Raw genomic sequence first — 20,991 nt, forward strand, 5'->3', positions numbered from 1 at the left:
ACATCACTGCTCTAGAGGAGATCTGCATGGAGGAATGGGCCAAAATACCAGCAACAGTGTGTGAAAACCTTGTGAAGACTTACAGAAAATGTTTGACCTCTGTCATTGCCAACAAAGGGTATATAACAAAGTATTGAGATAAACTTTTGTTATTGACCAACTACTTATTTTCCACCATAATTTGCAAATAAATTCATAAAAAATCCTACAATGTGATTGTCTGGATTTGTTTTTCTCATTTTGTCTGTCATAGTTGAAGTGTACCTATGATGAAAATTACAGGCCTCTCTCATCTTTTTAAGTGGGAGAACTTGCACAATTGGTGGCTGACTAAATACATTACTTTTTTGCCCCACTGTAGGCTACCTGTGTACAGAACCTGTTTTGTTTTGTTTGAGAACATGTTTTCTCAGAGCACGTTCTTGATCAAACACACACACACACACACACACACACACACACACACACACACACACACACACACACACACACACACACACACACACACACACACACACGCACACACACGCACGCACCTTATGTTCTTCTATTTTACCTAACCTCTAACACTAAACCTAACCACTAACCCCTTATCCTAACCCTAATTGTAACCCTAACCCTAAACCTAACCCCTAACCTTAACCCTAAACCCCGTATAAATAGCATTTGACCTTGTGGGTACCAACGAAATGTCCCCGGTTGGTCAAATTTTGGTCCCAACAAGTATAGTTAAACACACACACACACACACACACACACACACACACACACACACACACACACACACACACACACACACACACACACACACACACACACACGCTCCCTCTGTCCTTCTTTCTCATTGAGGCAACACACTCAGATGTGAGCACACACACTTTGTGACCATGGAAACAGCATTTTGAAGTGTTTCCAGAGGGACTTGCTAAAGCTGCAGCTATCCCCTAATGTAAGGGATGCATTGTTGTGTGCCTCAGACCTGCAGAAGGCACTGACCTGTAAGTAAATCACAGGTCACTGGGCAACTGAGGACAGGTTTGCATCACAGTCAATAGGACACTAACACACAGTGAGAGCAGTCTGGTGCTTTACAAAAGAAAGATATCACTAACACTTACACCTGACCCCCCCCCCCCCCCCCCTTACTAGCTCTGACTTTGCTGATAGCTACTTTATTGAGGAAACATGTACTTACTATGACTATGATGTGTGGTTGTCCTAGCTAGCTATAAATACACAAAATGAATGCACTAACTCTAAGTTGCTCTGGATAAGCTGTCTGCTAAATTACTAAAATGTTAATGTCAAATATAAAAATCTAATGATTTGGAGGAAATTCTAAACAGTTATTCTAATATTATACAAATTGGTTATTACATGAATCAAAACACTTGCATGGCTGATGAAAATATCACAGAAACACATGTAATGTTCAGTTGAAAGGGTGTTATGTGTCAGTAGAAATCTTGAAGCCGTCCTATGGCCATTATTACATTTTAAAAATATATGTGGTATTGATACACACAATGGAAGACATTGATGGGGATAGGAAGTGAATTATCTTGTCACTCCTGTGGAACCCCCCGGAGGCCTGAGAAACACAGGTCAAGCGTAGGTGTCCTGTCCATCTGACACCAAGCGAAGAGGTAAACACTAGTGCAACACTCATTTGCCTCATCCCTAGAGAGTTAGGAAAACAAGCATTAGCTATGTGTTCCAGTTGATATTTTACATTGTATTGAATTAGTAGCAACACCATGTAGTTACTTTGTGCAGAAAGCATTCATTGTTTTATGTATAACATAAGCCTACAGTAAAGATATACATGAGATCATAATGAATGAGGAGTTAAGAATGAAATTATGTAATATAATCACAATTATTTTCATTATTTTAAAAGTAATATAGGCTAAAGGAAATGATTAGATTTGGTAAGGGACATTTATATTAAGACTAATCATATATTGATTTAGTTGACTCAAGCAACAAGACAAAAGCATGTTACAGGGTCATTGAAGGGTCATCGCAGGATCAGGGTGCAAACTGTACACAGCACTGTCAAGTGTGACATACTATGAGCCATAAGAAAGTTTGACAGGCATCTCTCATGACTTGAGTGTATCCACTGTATAAATAGCTTTAGAGCAGGTGTAAAAACACTAACAGGATCGTGAGTCCCCTGTCGGTGACAGTCAACCCGTCTCAGGTGACATTGTGCCATTGAGTGCATTAGGTGTCAACAGGGTCAAAGGTAAAAACACATGTCGGTGAGCATGTCAAACGACAACAACATTTAATTGTTTTCATCTTCTGTTCAGTTTTTGAACAGAACTACACATTGGCGTGATTTACAGAGAAGAGCAATGCTTTATGCAGAAAAATAACATTGTGTACAAAAATACAACTTCACTGTACAAAGCAAACACTGCACATACAAAGCAAAGTAATGGAAAAGTTGGCGGAACCAAATCTTCCATAAGCAGGATGGCACTTTGAACAGAGACAGAAATCCAATACAGTATTCTTCTATCATTGAATTGTACTTAGAAAACATGCAGGAATGCATTTCAGTTGAAAACTTGTACCTATTCATGTACTGTTTGGGTGTCATTCATGTGTAACAGATTTGAAGAATTTCAGATAGTGTATGGATCTGATCTGAATATGTGATCTGAATATGGCCTTCGTTCTGTTTATCTTTGGTAGTATATTATATTGAGGTATGGGTCAGTGGTTTTGGTGAAAACTGGAGGAATGATGTCAATATAGTAAAAAGTCACTATAGATTTCTGAAATTAAAAATACAAAATACTGTTCAGGTTAACAATATCAGGACATTCTTATGGTTAGTCTTACTTATATGCACATCATGTGCAAGACTAAATAGCCTCTGCAGATATCTAGAGGGAGAATACAGAGCTTCTTCTTGTCTCTGAATAACCCAGTCATGCAAATTGATTAGACTGATTCTCAAGATTGATTCTTCAATTCCAGCTCAAGTATGTCAATAGTAATTTCACATTTGGACTTGAGTTCTAATTGGTTAATGTATGCATGTATGAGTGATGTATTGTAAACATGCTCAATGGCAAACAGCTGAAAAAGACTGAACAAATCAATAACCTAAAGAGGTCAAAACCTGCTCTGGAGTCTTGACTGTGATAATTGTACTACATGATGTACTCAATTCTATTCTTTGAAAGGTTTTTCTATAATAATACTTAAGTGTATAAACCTTTGAGCAATATTATATCTTAACAATACCTGAGTACCTGCCCTTGAAAAACAGGACTCCCTGACCACAAAAGGTTGATTTCAGGTTGATATGATTTCATATAGTGGGAGAGAAAGGCAGTAGTTGAACCCTGACAAAGTGCTTTACTTCCAAAATGAACAACACAGTGCAATTCCACGTTCAAAAATAGATCTTGGTTATCCATGCAACTCAAGATATGCACAGCACAATTAGAAGAAATTGTCTGTATATCCCGTGCAATATAGAATATAAAATTGTATATGTCATGTGACATGTGCATGCATTTGTTACCAATTCATTTTCCTTAATTGGTCTATGAGCCTTAATGGAAATAGTTTCTATGATCCAGCTGCAAGACATTTGAGCAATAACCTGTCAAACATGTTTTGTGGGAAACCTAACAGAGCCTTTGAGATTCTTAAATCCATTCTCTGATGAAGTCAACATTGAAGAGATAGTCAGTGCCCGAAGAAATGCGAAGCAAATAACCTGAAACTTTACTTTAGACCAAATGCTATTAGTATATGTTAACTCAATGTCATCACTGTCCTTATGCACCCTGAAAGATATGTTCACCTCATAAACAGTAATCCAATGTCCATCATGCATTGGGGTGTTCAAACGCAAACACATTCAAAACATTGATGCAGCATAAATCAATACCTTATCATACAAATGATTTTCAATGATTGACAGAAATGTGTCGCTTCCTTCAAAGGACTTGATCCACATGGCACATTGCACTAGACCACTATAAAAATGACATTTTGAAAAAAACATGCCATTGTAACAGTATAAAGTTGAAATCTGGAAAGGTAAACAACTGTTCCAGAGGGACAATACCACTGTGTTGGCATTGTGGAGTGGCACCGCATCATGAACCAAAGCCTCTGTCCTTGTAGTTCCTCACTCTAAATAAGTAAGGGGGCACTGACATTTCCGTGGCAGAAGTAGCATGCGCAGCTATAGTATGTTATTGAACGGAGCTAGGCTAACAAATTGGAATCCTAGCATCATAACCTAGCAACCCAAATGGAGCTAGGCTAGCAAATTAGCATTCTGGCATCAAACCTAGCAACCTCCATGGGTAAGACGGCTTGATTCTCTGGAGAAGAGGCCGGAGGCTAAGTCTCTCTCTCAGTCTTTGCTCTCGCTGCATGTTCGTCGAATCACAGAGGAGAAGAAGCTGTTGCCTTGTGGGGGACCCATCAACATCGGGGCCTGGTTCTTATGCACTATTTCAATCTGGTGTGGACAGAGAGTGAGGGAAACAGGACAGAGTTACATGGTGGTATGCTACGGTTGGGTGAATGCTTTCATAACATGGAGCACATGGACCCACTGAACATACCTGTACACTGTACAGCAAGGGAGGTCATGGCCTGTGTAATAATGTAATCTTGCCATTCCAATAAGCGACCACAGAGAAAAGCTTGATGCTTGAATTCTATGAGTATTAGACGCTATTAGTATTTCAGAAGAAGAAAAAGTGAAACTACCACAGATCAATGAAAAGGTAAATATCAACCATCAAGGTATGCCCTGACCTGGACGTAGCTCATTATACTATAGCCCTTGCAGTATAAACAAGAATAATGAGCAAGGTGAACAGTATCATCAGCATAAAATAAACCCTTCTACTTCAAAGAGAAGCATGCCATTCATCGTTCATGAACTCTAACACTGTAGTGGTCGCTATTGTGCGTGGGCTTGATGTCCAAATCATATTCAACATGACTGAACTGAATGTTACTGGAGTATCATTTAATTGACAAATTAACCTTTCCATGAGAAGTGAGGTCAAAAAAAGGTTCAGCACAAAATAAGGACTTGAAAGAGAAGCTGACCGTGTTTGAAAGCTTAAAAGGCTATAAGAGTTTGTATTTTATGGTAAAGAAATTGACACTAATTTTCAAATAGATTAATTAAAGGGGCAATCTGCAAAGCATAACAAAGTGGCTACCCTACCACTGTTTTGGTAAATAGCTGAGGGATGGGGCTGGAGAACGTAACCAAACAAAGCTATCAATACTGGGACTGACCATCCATTAGATCAAAATGATCGTTTTAACCATGTTTTAAAGCTACACAGTCAGTGTTTGTTTACAATTGAATGGTTTACAAACAATGGAGTAAAACAAACGTATATTTTGGGTTCTGATGGTGTACAACAGTTAAACTAAGACAATTAAGGAATATATAAGTTATAGTCGTCAATAATCAATGATTATATATACTTTCAAAAAATGTATGGACCTTTAAAGGTTATTCCAGTGTACAATAGAGATGTAGTAATACATGTTATAAGTGCAAATTAATGGGGTTAATTATCTTATGCATGCAAGACATGATTTGCATAACTGTTGTTGTTAATAATTAGTTGGATAACATCCCATTTTAATGAACTTTTAACAGGTTGACTGATTCAAAATTCAGCATCGAGACGTCTGTAACTCACCATGGAAATCATCCAACACACAATTATGTATTGTCAGAGCCTAACTTTGATTTGTGGAGTTTTGCCAACAGACACAAGTGCACTTATAAACTACTTGTTTTGTCATGCACTAGATTCTCCCATAATGACTGAAAGATCTGTATGTAAATTCTGGCTCCACTTCATCTGTGATGCTGTCAGAGGAGTCACATTGTAATTAAAAGGAAACACTGGATTAATCAGCACAAATTGAGCCATTTCATTTTGAAAAGTGAACAAAACGTAAAACAAAACAAACACTTGTACTTGTGCAGGGGAGTAGTTTGAGGGACCAGGTGAACACATTCAAAGAAAGGGTTGTGTTATTACATATTAGTTCTGATAAATTACAAATATTTCAAACAATGCAACTTCCCTCTCAAGAACTTCTGCCGGGGTACTTTAAAGCGTTCATATCTTATGTGGGAGCATAGAGACAATTAGATTATGAACTTTCTATTATGAACTTTCTCTTTCTCTGAACTTTCTATATGAACCACCGGTGTGCAGCACATTAAAACCACAATACACGGGACATTGACATGACTTACAGTACAGGGAGTCTGCATCCAGGGCTCTCCATCAATCTGCATGGGGAGGGCTTTGGTGGTCCTGACAACGACAAACAAAAATCCCTCTTAAAACATTATTCTTGACTTCTGTTATGTCTTCCATCTAGATTGTTTTTATGTTGTTAACAGTGTTCAAAAAGGCAGAATGTTGAATGGATGGGATTAAAGAAGGGGACTGTGGTCAGACAGTGATCAGTGGTTGTGGTCAAGGGGTACTGACCTGATGGTGACCGAGGAGCACTGGGCCAGGCGTCTTCCTGCGCTCCTCAGGCCGATGTGGATCTGTCCCATCTCCATGGCTCCCTCCAGACCCACCACTTCTAACAGCTGGTCTGACGGGTCTACAGACACAGAGACATGAACACAGCTATACATAGAACTCAGACCATCTCTCGACCATCCTGTTGATCTGAGCATTACAGTTTGAATTGATCCTAAATCAAGCCATTGGTTAACTCCGGAATCCATGCATCTTGAGTAAGAAGAAGAAGGAGAAGAAGAAGAAGGAGAAGAAGAAAGATGGTGAGAACAGGAGGGATAAAAGAGGCAAAAGGGAAGTGTGCTTCTTTTTCAAGGTGCACAGTTTGCCTTCCGCTCTCTGAAGTCTGAATATTCACTGTTGAAAGGAAAAAAGAAGCAACAAGAACAACAACCAGCAGCCATAAACAAAACACCTATTAATTAGATTGCGCCGGCAATGCAAAGCAATCTTGTCTTCCTATAATTATTAATTTATTTTCTGTTTTGAAGTTATGAGCATTGATTTTGCCCCTGCTGGAAGCCCAGTGTCGCGCTGAGCCCATCTGTTTCAGCGGGCCTGTTACTCCTCCTACTCTCAGACTACTCACCCCTCCGCAAATTAAGCCCTGTTGGGAGTGCAGAGAGACACTAATTGAAACTAAGACCCATTTTAGGGACTTGGTGGGTAAGGTAGAACAAACTAGCATGCTGTCATTGATCATGCAACTGTATGGTGCTGTTGCTAATGCTAGGTTGCTGCTGCTAGGGCCAGGCTGATGTTCAGGGCTTCTAAGATGTTTGAGTGATGCCTTAGATACAGTATATGAATCAACCACATTTGCATTTCTATGGATGTTACTGTTGAGGGGTAGTGTCCAGCTGTCACTATAGCAACAGGCTGGGTTGTGTTGTGAATTGTGAATGGAGAGCTTGCCCTGGCATGAGAGCTAAAAAGAGAGTCTGTGTGCGTTCGCACGTGCGTGCTTGTGTGTGAATACGTGTGTTCACACCTGTGTGTGTATGTGTGTGTTTATGCCTTCATGCCTGTGTGTGTGTGTACACAATGTGCTAGCCCCCTGATACTGGGCCCTCCCTCCCAGCATGCCTTCTCACGTTAGCGCTGCTGGCTCACAGAGCCCCTGGCTGACACGTATGATGGACAGCGTCACCACGGCGATGGATAAACGTGTGGAGATTCCTGGTTGCCCGGGGCTACACACAGGTCATATAGTATACCCCAGAGTGCTTACTGTGGGCAAGGCCAGGAGCGTGCTCTGCTCTCAGCAACCAAGGTCAGGGCAGGGAGATCGTCAATGGACATAAGGCTTCATAAGGCTTTGAATTTGCCTATTTTTGAAAATAACAAATGATTGGTATATGATTATCATAAACAGTGGTGGTTGTATTAGTATTTTCATGAGGCTACTTCAGTTGTTTAAGTATATGCCGTTGGGGGAGGGGTGGGGGACTAAGCTAACATTTGGAATTATTTTAAGATGGCCATACCATGGATCATTTAGCTATTTGATTTAGAATTGAATCCCCCAAAAATAAAATAAAATAATTTGAGAAAATATTGAATATGGCCTTTACTACTATAGTCCATAGAAATGCATGAATAACACATTCATGAATTTGCTAAATATTTAACTATATTTTTTGTGGCACAAAACTACCTCCATACTTCCATTAGTTTGTACTTCAGATGAGTCCCGTGACACTTGTGGAGGTCGTAGAGCAAAATGAGGAACATCGCGTTTGCGAGAGTCTTCCTTTTCCATAGTGGGGTCATAGTAGTTTGTAGTTCAAACTGTTCAGGACACTACAGATGTTTTCTTGAAAAGACCGATTTTCAGGATGTCTCATGGTCTGACAAACACCTCTGTAGCTCTGCCACCTTCCAAGGCCGACATAGGCGGATGAGGTGGATTGAGACACAGCCCGTGCAAAAAAAACTGAAATCTCTAGCTTAAACTGACGGATTTTAATGGGGATTTTATTATTATGTTACTTAGATTGAGTCAAAGGTGAGTCAATAGACACTTAAGGATGAATGAATGCCTGTATAATACTATCTTACAACCAGTGCAGTGCTCAATTAATAATAATAGTGATGGATGCATAACTATAGCCTGGTCTGAAGTCTATACTCATGGAAGAAAGAACAGACTCCAGTTTTCCCAGATTTCAAAAGGGTGGGCTCAGAGGCACTGGTTGCACGTGTCAGACGAGAGAGACCGATTAAAGATTTATTTTTCTTTCTTCTTTTCAAGTGATTTTTTTTAAAGGGCAACACTAGTTACACCAGCACTTCCGTACAGGTTTCCCTAACTCAGAGCCATGTAAATATATGGCTCTGCTCTCACTTATCTGTCTACTGCATTCTGGTCAAGTGTTATTGGTTGAGAGTTGGTCATAGCGGAGAGGTTTTGGAACAAATCATCAAGGGCTGTACTCTGGGAGAAGACCGTCATCCACTCATCATGCAGTGTTGAAACGGGCAAAAGGTGGAGGGTGAAGTGGAAACATAGATCTTGCAAAAATAAAAACTTGTTGGTGTAGAGCGATTAGTGATTTTTGAGGTCGGTTCAGTTTCTGTTCAATTACAAAAAAATAATTGGTTTAGATGTATTTTTTTAAACATGAAATGCATTATGAAATAATGACATTCAAATGATTTTAGAGCTTTTTAGTGGAAATTCCAAAGCCAAAAACAGTGATCATTCAATCGCCAAAACATTGAAAATATTCCATTGTCTCTGTTAGGTCCACACTGGGTAGACATCAATAGAAACATAGACATTTACTATGAAATAATACAACATTTCAGTTGTGTATATTACGTAATTTTTATTTGATGGCTTTATTATTTTTCATTCCTTAAAGTCATCATCTCATCTCTGCTCTGGCAGTAGAAGCCATACTGTACTGTCTGTAGCCATCCTATTTAGCTAGGCTACCCTGCATAAGTATGCTGCAGAGCTGTCTGAAGAATTCATTTTACGAGTTCTTCAAAGTAGATAAGGCATACTTTCACAAACTGTCTCTATCTCTATCACTCGTAGTAGTGTTGTGTACATTTCTCTCTCGTGTGGTTTATGTGGTCTCTGTGTATCTAAGCTAATGTAGCAGGCATAAAAGTCAATCCATCTCTGTCTGAGCCAGAAAGAACAGGCGCAATAGATTATGGTCATTGTAGTTGTAGAACAGGGCTCCGGGCAGCCGAGCGGAAATGGAGGAAAACTCGCCTCCCTGCGGACCTGGCATCCTTTCACTCCCTCCTCTCTACATTCTCCTCTTCTGTCTCTGCTGCTAAAGCCAATTTCTACCACTCTAAATTCCAAGCATCTGCCTCTAACCCTAGGAAGCTCTTTGCCACCTTCTCCTCCCTCCTGAATCCTCCTCCCCCTCCTCCCCCCTCCTCCCTCTCTGCTGATGACTTTGTCAACCATTTTGAAAAGAAGGTCGACGACATCCGATCCTCGTTTGCTAAGTTCAAACGACACCGCTGGTTCTGCTCACACTGCCCTACCCTGTGCTTTGACCTCTTTCTCCCCTCTCTCTCCAGATGAAATCTCGCGTCTTGTGACGGCCGGCCGCCCAACAACCTGCCCGCTTGACCCTATCCCCTCCTCTCTTCTCCAGACCATTTCCGGAGACCTTCTCCCTTACCTCACCTCGCTCATCAACTCATCCTTGACCGCTGGCTACGTCCCTTCCGTCTTCAAGAGAGCGAGAGTTGCACCCCTTCTGAAAAAACCTACACTCGATCCCTCCGATGTCAACAACTACAGACCAGTATCCCTTCTTTCTTTTCTCTCCAAAACTCTTGAACGTGCCGTCCTTAGCCAGCTCTCCTGCTATCTCTCTCAGAATGACCTTCTTGATCCAAATCAGTCAGGTTTCAAGACTAGTCATTCAACTGAGACTGCTCTTCTCTGTGTCACGGAGGCGCTCCGCACTGCTAAAGCTAACTCTCTCTCCTCTGCTCTCATCCTTCTAGACCTATCGGCTGCCTTTGATACTGTGAACCATCAGATCCTCCTCTCCACCCTCTCCGAGCTGGGCATCTCCGGCGCGGCCCACGCTTGGATTGCGTCCTACCTGACAGGTCGCTCCTACCAGGTGGCGTGGCGAGAATCTGTCTCCGCACCACGTGCTCTCACCACTGGTGTCCCCCAGGGCTCTGTTCTAGGCCCTCTCCTATTCTCGCTATACACCAAGTCACTTGGCTCTGTCATATCCTCACATGGTCTCTCCTATCATTGCTATGCAGACGACACACAATTAATCTTCTCCTTTCCCCCCTCTGATAACCAGGTGGTGAATCGCATCTCTGCATGTCTGGCAGACATATCAGTGTGGATGACGGATCACCACCTCAAGCTGAACCTCGGCAAGACGGAGCTGCTCTTCCTCCCGGGGAAGGACTGCCCGTTCCATGATCTCGCCATCACGGTTGACAACTCCATTGTGTCCTCCTCCCAGAGTGCTAAGAACCTTGGCGTGATCCTGGACAACACCCTGTCGTTCTCAACTAACATCAAGGCGGTGACCCGTTCCTGTAGGTTCATGCTCTACAACATTCGCAGAGTACGACCCTGCCTCACGCAGGAAGCGGCGCAGGTCCTAATCCAGGCACTTGTCATCTCCCGTCTGGATTACTGCAACTCGCTGTTGGCTGGGCTCCCTGCCTGTGCCATGGGTTTTACACTCATAGTGGTTTCAAAACAATCTGTTTTAAAAGAGGGGACCAAATAAAGACCAAATCGTTCCTGATCGCACATCAACATCACTTATCTCAGATAGAAGACAAGACTGAGTCACAGAGATGTTACAGTGGCTTACACACACAGCCAAGTCCTATATTAGGCAGCCCACGCCTCATAATCGAGTTGTCACAGTGCACGATTAGTCCCAGCATCCTTGTCATTGTCAAATACCTGTCCAGGGCAGTCTCTACTCCACTGACAACATGCAGAGTGACAGAGAGGGAGTGGGTGAACGACGTTGAGACCACCTTTAGAATCTCCATGGTACATGTCTCAGGGCATCAGTCCCCCCCCTCCCCCATTACCACTCCCCTCTGTCCCCGTTCTAAATAATTCACCCATAGCCATTCCCTTCCACCTGAGGGGCTTGTCTCCTGGCGTCAACAGCGGGATGACTTAACAGCTCCAGAAAGGTCAGTCGTTTTTTCCCCAGTTTGATCCGCACTTCGCACTCTGTGCTCTGGGTACCTTGTACAGCCCCCAGCCCACACGACCCCCAGCCCCACCACAGCCCCCCAGGCTAATGCACTCGGTGTTTATGGGCCCCTCTAATAATCCATTCTCTGATCTGACAAGTTGGGCCTCTCATCTTGAGCACACCTTCAGCAAGGGCAACCAGCCCTCACTCACTGGCCACTAAGTGCCTTTTCAGGTTCAGGGTTAGGATAAAACAAAAAAAATCCTTTGCACCAAATCAAATGATTTTTGGCTGAATTAATGGAAGGGAGGGACTACTGTAGTGTATCGATGGGGTGTTAATTGATCATCTCCGACCACCACTACCATCTTAACCCCCCTTGCCAAAGCTGTCATTTCTAGGGCTCTGTCCATTGCCTTTCTCCCAGTCTATAAGAGTAGAACTCAGTGAAATGGATGATGCCCTATGTTATTAGAAAGAACATGCATGATCCAAATGGGTGCATTCATCAGTGCTTGACTCGTATTGACTGAAATTAAAGAGCAGGGGGAATCTCCTCGATACACCACTGTTGGCGAAGCACACAGGCAGATAATGGATTTGGTACTTTGATTTTAACTGAGGAGGATACATCCCAGAATATGTAGTTAATGGGTTGCCTATTTTACAGTGCAGTGTACATCGCAGTGGTACTAATTCATGAAAACATCCTTGGTATGATTGCACATTTGACAATGAAAAATTGTCACATACCCGGTCTTGTGTTATTTGACTTTCACTATGCACTGTATGAATCTGATTTGGTTGATCTATGATCTAATCAAGCCTGGACATAATACACCAGCAAAATACTACCACATTCTACAGAGGTAGAATCTTAATTTGATCACTCTTTTGTTGCTGAGAATCTTCCTGCGGTGCAGGAAAGGCAGATTAGTTTAGTGATTTACATAAATCCACTGAAAACCCGCACTAAAACACGGTTGTATTAACAGTATAGCACTTTTCATGTGGCCTACTTTTGTCCAACTAATAGCCTAACCACCAATCAAGCAACATTATGGACTAAGCGTTTAAATCCTGTTTTCTATTATTTTGCTACAACAATGCTGGTCAAATTAAGATCATATATGTGTACAATGCCCTTGCAATAAAATACTGTACACCTTCGTATACAAACACCTTGATTACAACTACAGCATCATTGCGCAAAATTGTACGTAGCATTATCTGGACATGTGTGCAACAAAAGTTTAACACTCACCATTTCTGTCAAGCGGTCTACGCATACAATTTGATGATATGTTTGATAAATCCAAAGTATGCACCTCACAGAACTCACTGCAACTGCCTCTGCAATGGAATGCTGCAAAGCAAACGCAGCGTTCCATTGGAAATGAATGTACTTCTGGTGTACCAAAACGCAATGACGCTGTCGCTGTGATCAAGGTGTAAGCGGTAGCCCTAGTCCACTGTGAATTGCACTTCCCTACATTATGCTGCTCCATGTGAGGACAACCCTCTACATAGTATTGCCTAAGAAGGTTATAAATGCGTGTTTACAGTAACTTAACCAGTGACTAAGGTGATCATCCGCAAACTAGACATGAGAAGACAATTTACCAGTTTACCGGCTGACCTTAACTCCTCCTAAACAATAATCTGTGTTAATTCATAGATTCTCCTTGATGAGCTCCCATCTGACATATTTATGTGTTCAGTGCCCATAAAGGCAGCAGAATTGACACTGAGCTCCCTCAGTCTGCTCCTATTAGGCCAGGTTGTCCACTTCTACCTACACAAGCCATTACCAGTCAAGTGACATTGCGAAACAGTGACATTAAACCGCACCCCTTCATCATAAAAAACCCAATCTAAGCACTGTGATTCAACTTGTCATTGGTGAAATATTCATACCAGCGCCAGGGAAAACGTTGTCCCAAAGTTTGTCTCTGATCTGTCTAATGTGAGCTTGGACAAGGTCTTGCCTCTTAGTGTCACAGGTTATTAGGAGAAAGTGTCTTCTATGCTAACAAATCTATACACAAAATGGCAGCCGATCAGCCATTGAGTTGTAGCATTTCAAGCCTGTTATCCTGTGTATGTTTGGTTGTAGTACTGATCTGTAAGAGGCATACCTGAATATGAGCAAGCCTTTGACATTTTAAAAGACCTTAAAGGACCTATGTAAAATACCCCATGTAAAATAAATGTGACAACGTGAACAATGTTTCCTCAAAGTTGGAATTGCAATAAATACATTTCAAATTCACCAGTATCCATCGTTACGATAGCTACCTTGGACAGCAAATTGAAGCTCTTTGGGGTCCAGCACTGTTGTCCTCTTATCCTGGGTCTTCTTCCCTCCCCGGCGGTTGCTCCGCCTTTTCCTGCTCTCACCCCACAGGTTGGAGCCGCCATGCATGCTGGGAATGTTTAAAATGGCGATGCCTTCCAAAGAGATGCTGTCTAGGTCCAGAGTGATGCCATCGCACTTTACAAAGGACAAGGGTCAGGAAAGAAAGCGAGAGAGAGAGAGGGAAAATGGAGGGAGCAAGAGAGAGAGTGATTACACCATATCAATAATCAAAGTGTTCCTCTTGAAACATTTGTGTAGCAATAAAATAACGTTAGGTAGATCATGCCAATTTTGCTTGAGCCAGAGCTTCTCAGTTATCGCTCATCTGACAGCGTTCACTGCTGAGTGATGATTAACAGTTTATGTCGAAACCATTTGATCTGTGACAAGCTGGAAATGTCCACCAGAAGGGGACCTGCCACCAGCCATGACTCCTAACAACCTTATACTATTACGGCATACAGTTGCCAGCTGTATAATAACAGGCCACTTCTCTGTCCTCTCTCAGTGGAGTTTAAAACATGGCCTGTATTCCACACCGAACCTGCTCCCCTTCAGTACCATACTAAGTAGCCATCCCCGGCTAATTAATGAAGACCTCTGCCACCGCTGATGGCTCTGAGGAGGGGGAGATGGATCAGATAGACACCACCTTCATTATCCCTCAATATCACACACAGCAGGGCCGTGCCGGGATAATTACCTGTGTGTTGGGCTGAGTATCCGTTAGGGGAGTGGGAGGGGTAGAGGGGAGGCCTCCCTCCCTCCTCAACACTTCCAGAGTGAAATTGGTACAAATGGAAGGCTATTTGTGGATCAGGAGGTGGCTGGTGCTCAGTGTCTTAAAATGGTGTGCACTAGATTAGAGGCATTATTCTTTCTCCCTGGGAGATTGTACCTAGGTGTTTGACTTTTTGCCTCTTGTTCTCACTGCATTGTGTCTGCTTTCAAAAGACTTCATTTTGCATGTTAATAACAGTAGGTGTTATTGTTGCAGAGAACAGTACAAGTGAGAGTAGTGTATGTTGAATTATTACATATTCATTACACAGTAGTGCAATTCAAAAGTGACAAGTCATAGCATTAAATGGCATAAAAATACTTAGTCCCAATCTCCCAAAATTGAAAGCAGGCAGCTGTATTTACCTCAACCTCCAGAAAGTCGTGGAGCTTCTTGCATGTGGCCGAGAAGGTCTCAGAAGTGCCAAACTCAAAGTACCACAGCTTATTCTTTGTTCTGAAAAACAAGACAACAAGAAGTGTAAGGGGACTAGGAGGAAACAAAAATCTATCTCTCCCCACATCAAAATCTACTGCCATGCAGTCAGCAATACAAAGAGTGGATGAAGCGATTTCCCTCTCTCTCTTCCTCTCTTTTAGTTAGTCTGGGTTTTATGGAATAGCTCTCTGTCTATAATAGCTTTAATTCATGTACAGTTTGTATTTAAATGTATTTATTTCAGACTTTTCACAATTGACTTGGAAGTATTCTCCACCATTGTGTATCAACAACAAAAATTATCTAATAATAAAATACGTTTTATCGTCACATACACAGGAGAGGTGCAGTGAAATGTGTTGTTTTACAGGGTCAGCCATAGTAGTACGGCGCCCATGGAGCAAATTAGGGTTAAAGGCCTTGCTCAAGGGCACATCGACAGATTTTTCACCTTGTTGGCTTGGGTATTCAAACCAGCAACCTTTCGGTTACTGGCCCAACACTAAAACCACTAGGCTACCTGCTGCCCTATAACCCGCTACAGTGAATACCATCCACTATTGTTTGAGAATTTAAAATACATTTGATATTGGATTTAAAACATATTCACAAAATCCAATCTCCAAAAACATACGTCATTCATTAATCATAATGCCTCACACACGTAGAAGCCCAAAGACTAACGTAAAGCCGATTAACCACTAGAGTATGTGGGGTGGATACCTTGCATTAAAACACAGCAAGGGGTGAGAGAGGGTAATCTAACTGGCCCTTCAATTAACTGAGGACTGGGGTGCTGCTCCCCTGGTTCCTAGGGACACATGATCCCAGTGCTAAGCCTGATGATCAATGACCCTGCTAGTTAGAGTCACCATCTGTCTTTATAACAGCGTGATACTCTGTATAGAGCCTGTATGCTTTTACTTTACTGAGCCGGCTTGTATTTATTAAGCGTCTCAGAGTAGGAGTGCAGATCTAGGATCTGGTCCCCACTGTCCATTCATTACAATCTAAAAGGTCAAACTGATCCTAGACCAACTCTCCTACTCTGAGATGCTTTATGAATACAGTCCCAGACGTTAATCTGAAGATTGATGCAGAATGTAGGCTACATCTTAAGACAGAGCAAGCTGTAAAACAAAGGAAATAGAAACTCTGAAATAATCCACGTGGACCGCTGAGTGAGAATGGATAACTGTAGGCCTAATACCCAAAGGGAAATGATCATACAGAAAAGAGAACAAAAATCTCTATGAAGACAGGATTTCTTATAGACTCTCCAGGCTTAAAACGCCTACAAGGTGAATCAATATTACTAAACGCTCTGGTAGCCACAGTTTGGCCAGCAAAGATTACTTGTCTCAACTTATTGCACTCTGCCCATAGAGTTAGTGAGCCTTGAAAAATTCATAATAACTCACAGCTCATCCCCCTTTGAGCAAGAATTAAGTGGGGAAAGAAGATATCTATCAACATGTGTTAAGAAAGATGTTCAAACCTCCTTCGCCTGGCAAAAACAGATGGAGCAGTCTTTGAATGAGGAATATTAGCTACTCTTTGTAGATTCTGTACTGTACATGTAGTACACATTGGAGTTCAGTTTAATAAGTGAATTTAATGAGGCATTAATCAAACTCAGGAGGCTGAAGAAATTTGTCTTGTCACCTAAAAACCTCACAATTTTTTACAGATGCACAATTGAGAGCATCCTGTCAGGCTGTATCACCGTCTTGTAAGGCAACTGCACCACCCACAACCTCAGTGTTCTCCAGAGGGTTGTGTGGTCTGCACAACGCATCACCGGGGGCAAAATACCTGCCCTCCAGGACACCTACAGCACCCGATGTCACAGGAAAGCCAAAAAGATCATCAAGGACAACAACCCCCCGAGCCACTGCCTGTTCACACCGCTACCATCCAGAAGGCACGGTCAGTACAGGTGCATCAAAGCTGGGACCGAGAGACTGAAAAACAGCTTCTATCTCAAGGCCATCAGACTGTTAAACAGCCATCACTAGCACAGAGAGGCTGCTGCCTACATACAGACTTGAAATCATTGGCCACTTTAATAAATGGAACCCTAGTCACTTTAATAATGCCACTTTAATACTGTTTACATATCTTGCATTACTCATCTCAAATGTATATACTGTATTCCATACTATCTATTGCATCTTAGCCTATGTCGCTTTGTCATTGCTCATTCATATATTTACAGTTGAAGTCAGAAGTTTACATACACTTAGGTAGGAGTCATTAAAACTCGTTTTTCAACCACTCCACAAATTTCTTGTTAACAAACTACAGTTTTGGCAAGTCGGTTAGGACATCTACTTTGTGCATGACACAAGTCATTTTTCCAAAAATTGGTAACAGACAGATCACTTCATTTATAATTCAATGTATCACAATTCCAGTGGGTCAGAAGTTTACATACACTAAGTTGACTGTGCCTTTAAACAGCTAGGACAATTCCAGAAAATTATGTCATGGCTTTAGAAGCTTGTGATAGGCAAATTGACATAATTTGAGTCAATTGGAGGTGTACCTGTGGACATATCTCAAGGCCTACCTTCAAACTCAGTGCCTCTTTGCTTGACATCATGGGAAAATCAAAAGAAATCAGCCAAGACCTCAGATTCTTTTTTTTTAGACCTCCACAAGTCTGATTCATCCTTGGGAGCAATTTCCAAACACCTGAAGGTACCATGTTCATCTGTACAAACAATAGTACGCAAGTATAAACACCATGGGACCACGCAGCCGCCATACCGCTCAGGAAGGAGACGCGTTCTGTCTCCTAGAGATGAACGCACTTTGGTGCGAAAAGTGCAAATCAATCCCAGAACAACAGCAAAGGACCTTGTGAAGATGCTGGAGGAAACAGGTACAAAAGTATCCATATCCACAGTAAAACGAGTCCTATATCAACATAACCTGAAAGGCCGCTCAGCAAGGAAGAAGCCACTGCTCCAAAACCGCCATAAAAAAGCCAGACTACGGTTTGCAACTGCACATGGCGACAAAGATTGTACTTTTTGGAGGAATGTCCTCTGGCCTGATTAAACAAAAATAAAACTGTTTGGCCATAATAACCATTGTTCTGTTTGGAGGAAAAAGGGGGAGGCTTGCAAGCAGAAGAACACCATCCCAACCGTGAAGCTCGGTGGTGGCAGTATCATGTTGTGGGGGTGCTTTGCTGCAGGAGGGACTGGTGCACTTCACAAAATAGATGGCATCATGAGGAGGAAAATGATGTGAATATATTGAAGCAACATCTCAAGACATCAGTCAGGAAGTTAAAGCTTGGTCGCAAATGGGTCTTCCAAATGGACAATGACCCCAAGCATACTTCCAAAGTTGTGTCAAAATGGCTTAAGTACAACAAAGGCAAGGTATTGGAGTGGCCGTCACAAAGCCCTGACCTCAATCCTATAGAAAATTAAACAATTTAAAGGCAATGTTACCAAATACTAATTGAGTGTATGTAAACGTCTGACCCACTGGGATTGTGATGAAAGAAATAAAAGCTGAAATAAATAATTCTCTCTACTATTATTCTGACATTTCACATTCTTAAAATAAAGTGGTGATCCTAACAGAACTAAGACAGAGGATTTTTACTAAGATTAAATAGGAATTGTGAAAAACTGAATTTAAATGTATTAGGCTAAGGTGTATGTAAACTTCCGACTTCACCTTTATATATTCTCATTCCATTCCATTCCTTATTCCATTAGGTAGTTGTTGTGGAATTGTTAGATATTACTTGTTAGATATTGCTTCACTGTCGGAACTAGAAGCACAAGCATTTCGCTACACTCGCATCTACATCTACTAACCATGTATGTGGTATGTGACCAATAACATCTGATTTAATTTGATGGTGGACTGAATGCTGCTCTAACATTCATAGCATCACATCAAATCCATATCGAGAAAGTTTATGAGCACCAATGTCTCTTTACAGCTAAATGCTTGACTTTCTTTAGAGATTTCTTTGAAAGAACACCTCACAGCCATTGGTTAATTTAGCCAGAGACTCCAACAGATGATTTATCATCATGGGGGATTTTGCGAGAGAGAGAGAGAAAAACAACCTTACAACAGTGCTGACATGCAGAACTGAATGCAATAAAAAATGTTCTTCTTTTCGCTGGAATCAAAGCCTTACTAGCGGGATGTATTAGTGTAAGCAGAGTAACAATCACTAAATTATTGATTTCCTCATTAGGAGTTTTGTCAGGACCATTTAGCCGCTTTATAAATTAGCTTTCATTAGCCACTTGCAGGATAGCCCGGCTCGATGTTGATTTATAATGTGCAAGATGGTCAATAGGTGCGGGAAGAGAGGAGTAAAGGAGAGAAAGGGAGAGCAAAAGAGAGAGCGAAAGAGAGAGACAGTGGAGGGAGACATGGGGCATGCTGAGAGGGCCTACTACACAATAACACATCTAGCATCTCTCAAACATGACTCCCAACAGCTGCCCTGGGCTCCATGTGCAAACCTCACCATAAATATGTGTGCTTAGCAGACCTAGGTTCAAATATTATTTGAAATCATTTAAAATACTAAAATTGTGCTTGATTGAACTTGCCTGTTGAAATGTACTAATAGAAAAGTCCCAAAAGTGCACAAACCCCACCCTCCTCCCCCTCCCGACCTAGGCTAAAGCAGGCTAAAGCAAATGCGCAATGTAGGCTATTTCAAATACTATTTGAATCCAGGTCTGGTTCCTTCTCTTGAGAAACTTGTCTATGGCAGCCGAGAATGAAAACACACTCCTGTCGTAGACAAAACACAAATACAGACGTGAGCATAATTTGCAAGCAAACAAATGCGGTGGCCTATTCACGAGTCTATTCAAAAACAAAGCAACTTGTGGTGTGACTGAAACTAAACGATGTGCAGTCTTTACACCTGCAGTGAGCTGTTGGACTAATAATTTTTCTTGGTTTGTTTTTGTTATTTTCAAGAGGCTCTCGCACATCTGAAGCACTGCGACCTTTAAGACACAGGGGAACTACCCAGGTCTCCAAGCAGCTGTATTATTTGGTTGCCAGGCGGAAAGTTTCTCTCTGTTTACATGAGAGACAAACTCAAGAGGCTATTATTCTCCTCTGACATACACTACATTTTTGTACAGTGCACCCCATATCATCACAGTAATAGGCTTAATACAGCATGTCTAAAACACATAACATACAGTACACACAGCACATACAGTTCAATATAACCAAAACCAAACACAGCACTTTCTAGACAGTCTCAAGTCGACTTTGTAGTAGTTAAAAATGGGAATAGATAGCTGATATCTGAATGTCCTGTTTGTTCCCTCCACTTAACATAGGATGTCTAAAACACTTGTAAAACATACAGTGGTTTATACAGCAAATTCACTCTTACAGTACAATATCAAGGTTATATTTTACTGTAACCAAAACCAAAACGCAGCACTTTGTCGTCCTCAAGTCTACTGAATGTAGCTAAACAAGGGAATAGATAAAGTCAAAATCAACATATACTACTACACATTGACTTCTTTACAGTACAATATAACCAAAACCAAAACGCAGCACTTTGGCGTCTACAACTTTGTGTAGTAGTTAAACATGGGAATAAATGGAATTGATAGAGTCGACATCTGACTGTCCTGTCGATTCCCTCCACTTAACCTA

General features: G+C 41.6%; 1 protein-coding gene across 4 annotated transcripts in view; it reads right to left on the reverse strand.

Moving 5' to 3' along the window:
* Positions 1 to 2,276: 2,276 nt before the first annotated feature.
* LOC139564666 (diacylglycerol kinase beta-like) overlaps positions 2,277 to 20,991 on the reverse strand; it is a 61,097-nt gene continuing 42,382 nt past the window's right edge. For all 4 annotated transcript variants that reach the window (XM_071384388.1, XM_071384389.1, XM_071384390.1 and 1 more), the window contains 5 exons: positions 15,240 to 15,330; positions 14,033 to 14,228; positions 6,525 to 6,645; positions 6,284 to 6,344; positions 2,277 to 4,501 (listed from right to left, as the gene is read on the reverse strand). In XM_071384388.1, the coding sequence (XP_071240489.1) occupies positions 4,394 to 4,501; positions 6,284 to 6,344; positions 6,525 to 6,645; positions 14,033 to 14,228; positions 15,240 to 15,330 (577 nt within the window). In that variant the 3' untranslated portion in view covers positions 2,277 to 4,393. The remainder of the gene's footprint in view (positions 4,502 to 6,283; positions 6,345 to 6,524; positions 6,646 to 14,032; positions 14,229 to 15,239; positions 15,331 to 20,991) is intronic.

The sequence above is a fragment of the Salvelinus alpinus genome, chromosome 35 (genome assembly GCF_045679555.1).
Source record: "Salvelinus alpinus chromosome 35, SLU_Salpinus.1, whole genome shotgun sequence".
Lineage (NCBI taxonomy): Eukaryota > Metazoa > Chordata > Actinopteri > Salmoniformes > Salmonidae > Salvelinus > Salvelinus alpinus.